At 42.7% G+C, this 6,711-nt stretch overlaps 1 protein-coding gene across 1 annotated transcript in view; it reads right to left on the minus strand.

Annotated features, from left to right (window-relative positions):
* PITPNA (phosphatidylinositol transfer protein alpha) overlaps positions 1-6,368 on the minus strand; it is a 117,925-nt gene extending 111,557 nt beyond the window's left edge. The window contains exon 1 of the mRNA XM_077480556.1: positions 6,209-6,368. Within this exon, the coding sequence (XP_077336682.1) occupies positions 6,209-6,228 (20 nt within the window). The 5' untranslated portion in view covers positions 6,229-6,368. The remainder of the gene's footprint in view (positions 1-6,208) is intronic.
* Between the last annotated feature and the right edge of the window lie 343 nt (positions 6,369-6,711).

The following is a 6,711-nucleotide window of genomic DNA, read 5'->3' on the forward strand; positions in this document are numbered from 1 at the left end:
CGTGACGTACAGTTCTATTTACCACATGTGATAATTTATGCGAACGAGTCACGTGACCAGTGGCGGTGGGTCCATTAAGGGAGCATTGCGTGAATCTGTCCATGGCCGCCGCTGACACCCCCTATTCAGGCGCCCGGCCCCTTTTTGGACAACAAGCACCGGAATTACCGTGACAGGAGTGTTTTTTTTGAAGCTCCTGATTAGGCTTCAAACAGAGTAACTGCGAGCACAGAGCATTGTGCTCGCAGTCCACCCAGATGTGTTAGAAAAGCAAATTAATTTTCACTTTTCTAACACTGAACCACCTCTCCGCCAAGCAGGAGGAGCAAATCTAATACCCACCACCTGATTGGCTGAAGGCAGAGGCGATCCCATTGGCCACCTAGCAGAACAGGAAGAGACGCAAGGAGGACACAGGAGCCATTGCCTAACCAATAAGTAAGTACCAGGCAGACAGTGGGTGGGTGGCAAAGTAGCTGCATTTGATGTTTTTGTTTCATTCTTTTTTTAGTTAGCTTGGGCCCCCCCAAAAATTTTGAGCACCAGTCGCCACTGCACGTCACTGTGTCATCGCATGTGGTAAACATTGGTGAATTGACCCCAAAGACCTAGAATATGTCTATATGCACCATTGTGCATGCTTAGGATTACATGTTTGACAATGACAAGATGGTAAATTAGAAGTGAATATTGGCTCTATAGCGATTAATGGAAAATGAATAAATGATAATTGTACTCTAGTTTTTAGGTGGCATTTGAGCTCATATGAGGCAACAACACAAGTGTAATATATGGGAGAGAAGGCCATCCTAAGGTTTATGTACTTGTTGGCCCAGGCAACCCTGTCGGCTCCTTTTGTTCGGTCATTTAATCCCCACAGTGCAGCTCTGCTAACACAGACCATAGGGACAATGTGACAATTTGTTAAATTGTGTCAAAGAATGCAGAAATACCTGGATAGCACAACTCTATATGCTGGCAAAGCATATTATATATTATATACACACACATACACACACATACATACACACACACACACACACACACACACATATATATATATATATATATATACATACATACATACATACATACATACACACACACACACACACACACAAAATAAAAAAACATATATGATGAACTATTTGCCATCAGTCTTCTATAATTATACAATAATGTCCAATATCCTAGCTACAGGAACACAAAGGGGAACATGAATACTAGTATTCATAGCTTAGTTTAAAAATGTACAGATAAGAACAGTAAGGATTCCAGTTGCGGCTCCACAGAAGTCTTAAACAGTAACAAAAGCCAGCATATTATCTCCTATCACCCAAAGGCAAAGCTGTCACCTTCACACCTTGTCTAGTTCAGCATTTTTTATTTTAGCGTCTATGTGAATTTACAGATTCCAGTAAGGATCTGTAAAATAGATAAATAAAAAAATCGGTCTAACTCCTGCTTAGCCCACGAGTAGCAGATGACAGGATGGCAGATCATGAGAGGGCAGGCAGCACAAAGCTTCCGAGATCTGTGACCCCATTGCACATCTAGTCAGCATTAAATTCATGTAAACACTCTGAGAATCATCCTGAAAAGCTGCACAGACTCTGCTCCGGAATCCCCTTACCAGAACACAAAGAAAGTATCGGAGGAAATAATACAGGGGCCTCTGCAACCAGATTCCACCTTGTCTACATCAGGTTATCTGTTCACATACTGGACAACACATACTGTCTCTGCTTTCCCACAGCATTAGACGTCAATGTAGAATCATGTGGTTTTAATTGTAGACTTTGTCCAAACTATTATTGTAATTAGTTAATATATCAACATAATTTGTTATTTCTCAGGCTATGACAGTTACTTCTGAAAGGCTTCCAAAAGGTGTAATGCACTTCAGAGAGGTGTGCCCGGGAGCAACCCAAACTCAACATCTTTGCCAAGATATGTTGCTTAATGAAGCAATGCCTTCAAATAAAACATTAAAGACAGTTTTACTGTAGATAAACTCTGATCATCTAGGTTTACATTAGATTTAAGAAAGTGGGACTTTGCCAATTTTCTAAGTGTGGTAGCCCACACAGTCACGAATTGCATGATGCAAAATGCTAAGGTTTTCCTAGATTCTCACCAACACATGGCAGTGAGAGTATGCAATCAGAAAGAGAAATAATTATTAATAATAATAATAACAGAGAGATAGAGATATATCTATCTATCTATCTGTGTATGTGTGTGATTAAAGCTTGAAACTATCATCCCTTATCTGTTTTTTATAGAATCGTTCTTACACCAAGTCATCTATGAAGAGTAAAAATAAATAAAAAAGTAAATGAAGGTCATCAACTATCACCCTTCACCTCAATTTCCAGAGGCATTTTACAGCAACATGTATATTTTAGATGTTACTCAAATTAACAATAACTTGCAATATTTAAAGCCACCGTTCTCAACCAGTTCCTTGGTTTCTAGGGGTTGCTGAAGTTGTGACCAATTGACCTCCATCTGATGGTGCCTCCATAATTCTGGGACCAATGCCACTTGCTATAGCAAGAAGCCTGATCCAATCATATTTTTTAGCTGTCTGTAGATGTGGCATTCTAGCCACTACAGTAAGGGGGACAATCTTCCCTGACCACCAATATAAGGGGGAGTCCTCCCCACTGACCACCAATGTAAAGGTGAATGCATCCCACTGACCAATGTAAAGTGGCATGCTTTCTACTGACCACCAATCTAAGGGAGCATGCTTTCCCTGACCACCAATCTAAGGGAGCATGCTTTCCCTGACCACCAATCTAAGGGAGCATGCTTTCCCTGACCACCAATCTAAGGGAGCATGCTTTCCCTGACCACCAATCTAAGGGAGCATGCTTTCCCTGACCACCAATCTAAGGGAGCATGCTTTCCCTGACCACCAATCTAAGGGAGCATGCTTTCTCTGACCACCAATATAAGGGAGCATGCTTTCCCTGACCACCAATATAAGGGAGCATGCTTTCCCTGACCACCAATGTAAAGGGGAATGAGTCCCACTGACCACCAATGTAAGCTGCATTCTACCTACAGACCACCTATGTAGGGGGCATGCTTCCTACCCACTATCAATATAGGGGGCAAGCTTCCTACTGACTATCAATATAGGGGGCAAGCTTCCTACCCAACTATATATACTGTACATACATAAAATATGAGCATTGTGAGCCTAGTGCTTGTTCTTGATGAATCAAAGTAGACCTGTACTGAGAAACGCTGAGACTGCCATTGCTGACTTCGTAATATGCTATGTTTGGCTATCTCTGGCTTCAGGATTTTGAGTCACCAAACCAAAACAAGTATACAGCTAATATAATCAGAACTGCCATCAATCAAAGACGCACACAGGGAAGAGGATTCTATTTGATAGTTAACTCACAATAGTAAGTTATTGATCACATCTTTGTTTCCACCATGTCATCTCATAATCCGATCATATTTGTAAACAAAGTATCTCAGTGTTGCTTATCAATGCAACCAATCTGTAAATTAATTCTCCCCTGGACGATCCGATTTGGTCAAACAAAGTCAATCTAAATAAATTTATCGGAAGGGAAGCTATGGCTATTCCATTGTTTGCAGATTCATTCATTTTCAACTGGGTAAAAAAAAATATAAAAAAATATAAAAAAAATTGAGGCAAGTGTGACCACCATTAGGGCTCATTCACACTTTCTCCATGGACCTGCGCTGCCCTGCACAGAGCAACGCAGACGCAATGCAAGGGCACAAAGGAAAAAATAATATTAAGTGCACTCTGTTTAGACCACAACCCTGCACTAAGGTGGGTTGTTTGCCATAAAACATAGATATATGGGAAACACTGAATCTTAGTCTCATTGAAATGATGAACTGGGTCACTTGTGTCACCAAAAATTGCAGCTACACTACAGGGCAGTGTCCCCAAATATTCTTTAAAATATGGTAATCCTAGACAAAGTACTTTCTCCAGTCAGGATTCAATTTTACACTCCTAGAGCCCAGGTGTACCATCTATGCTTAACCTACTGGGACTTCAGCCCCCATCATTTTAGAACTTCTAGAACCCCCTTTCCCTCTCCCCATCCTATTCTACCTTTGTCCCTCAACCTCCAATTTTTAAAAAGCTTTTTAAACATGCGCAAACGCATGACCAGATTATTATGTAGATGCTATCAATGATTACAAAGTTGGTGAGGTTAAAAAAAAAGACACAAGTCCATCAAGTCCAACCTGACATGATCTAATAGGTGTACTTGTAAAGCATCCTGATGCTTTTGTTCTACTTGTTCCTGCTTCCTGAATGTTAGCTCCTCTGTTCAATATTATGTGCCCTACGTTGTACATATAAATTCAAATCTTGAATAATAAAAAAATAAAAATAAAAAATCACATATATACATAAACACATATCTACATTTTTAGGCCCCATTCACATCTAGTGTATGTCAAACTTGCGTTTTTTTCGCATGCGATTTTCATGCAACGCACCTAGGGCAGCCCATTGGTTTTCATAGGCTGCCCTACACGTGGCAAAGTAGCTCACTGAGCTACTGATGCATATGTTTTTTACATTGTATTCTTTGCTACATTTGTTGCACATTTTTGCGCATGGCAAAACACGTTTACAGTGCCATTAAGGATTAAAGACACCTCAAGTGTGAAACATGTTCCTGGAATGCGCAGATGTGAACGGAGACATAAGCAGGGCAACCCGCTGTGGTGTACAACTTGATTTACGTATCATTTTGTGTCACTTCAATAAAATAAAATAAAAAATTAAAAAATATAGGTAAACCACGTCCTGCGTTGTAACACCATACTCCCACTACACAACAAAAATCAGCCCGTGTGCGTTTTAGTGTCATCTAGGCAGCTGTCATCTGTTTTTTGCATGATACACATAGGGAACCCCATCGGATGCCCTATACATAGCAAAGTAGCTTGTAGAGCTTGTTGCCATTAAGGATGAGCTCAGGCGTGTTCGCAACTCCACGTGCCCACCAGAAAGCTGACAACCCGCAGCGCTAATCACAGGTAGTGAGATATTTCCCGATCTGTGCAGCCGCGGATCAGGAAATGTCTCACTGCCTGTGATTAGCGCTGTGGAGTGTCATTTTCCTGGTGGGTACGTGAAGTTGCAAACACGCCTGAGCTCACCCTCAGTTGCCATGTTCTGGTTTGCGTGTTTTTTTGTTTTTTTTACTGTGCACTCTTTACGCATTTTTGTGCACAGAAAAACATTTGCAGTGCTGTTTACAATGAATGGCACTACAAGCGTGACGTGAGTTTCTAGGTGCATTCCTGGAATGCGCAGATGTGAACGGAGCCTTAAGCAGCGCAATCCCCTGCAGAGTACAGATCTGAATGACATGTCGTTGTGTCACTTCCAGAAAATAAAGCAAGTTGTAGCAACCCACCGCCCCCCTACACAACAAAAGACCAACCTGTGTGTGTTTTGGCGTCACCTAGGCAGTTGTCACCGGGTGTCCTCGGGAGGTTTCCAGTTCCAGCAATTGTAGACTTTAGATCACTGTCAGTCCCGGTGACAACGGTCATCAAGATAGAGAGGCTTGGACACAGGCAAGCGATAAGGCCCCATTCGCTCCTGTGCATCCCAAGAATATGCAAAAACGCTCATCACGCTTGCAGCGCACCCCAAAAGGCGGCTAGGAACCGTGTTTTTTCACACATTAAAAACGTTCAATACGATTATTTTCTTATTTAAGTGAACGCGATGTGCAATACTGTTGCGTGAAAATAAAACGTGCAAAAAAAATAAAAAATAAAGCACATTAGCGCGACGCACAGGTGTGAATGGGGCCATTAAAAACTTGACTGGGGTCTCTGACACTTCCCTGCTTCATTCATAAAACAAAGACATTTTCCTAGATATTACAATGACCATTACAAGTGGTAATAACTGTAGATTGTCAGCTCCTCAGACTCAGGTGTCAGCCTGAAGGTGGCTCTCCTGTCTGTCCAGCTGGTAATCTCATCCCACCCTCATCCAGCACCTGATCCCACAGTATATATATATATATATATATATATATATATATATATATATATATATATATATCCTCCTCATTCATTGCTCTCTCTCTCTCTCTCTCCCCCCCATCCTCAGCACTTCATCATACACCTGCCCCCTCCCTCTCTCCCTCTTCGCCATCCCGCTGCTTACAACTCTTTGATCAGCACCATGGCCTCCTCCTTTGCACCTCCCGATCTTCTCCTCCGTTACTCCCGGCCCCAAGTGAAGGTTACCGGCCACTTCCTACTCCGCACCGCGCTGGGGGCGGAGCGTTGCTGCAGCAACGGGGTACGTCACGGACGGTACGCGATGAGATCAGGGCGTGTGATACACGAAGCCCCACCCCCAGGGTAAAACATCTGGACGCGATGCCCCATTCCCAGTGCGCTGCCTGTCACCTGCACGGAGTGTGAAGGAAACGCTGCTCGCCGCAGACACTAGAGGACCACATGCTGTCTCCTTTACGGGGGCTTTTTCACCATGGTGGGCTATTGGATTCAGCGGCACGGAGTCTCCGAAAAAATGGGGACTGCCGTAGACCTCTATGAATGAAATGATGGACAGTATTTATGATGCACCTGTGGCAGAAGAGGGCTATAACAGAGATGTGCAACTCCTAGAAGAAGCTGTGTGTTAGTCACTGGAGTTCCATC

The sequence above is a fragment of the Lithobates pipiens genome, unplaced genomic scaffold (genome assembly GCF_037356315.1).
Source record: "Lithobates pipiens isolate NorthernLeopardFrog02 unplaced genomic scaffold, aLitPip1_a1.2 Scaffold_16, whole genome shotgun sequence".
NCBI classification, from domain to species: domain Eukaryota; kingdom Metazoa; phylum Chordata; class Amphibia; order Anura; family Ranidae; genus Lithobates; species Lithobates pipiens.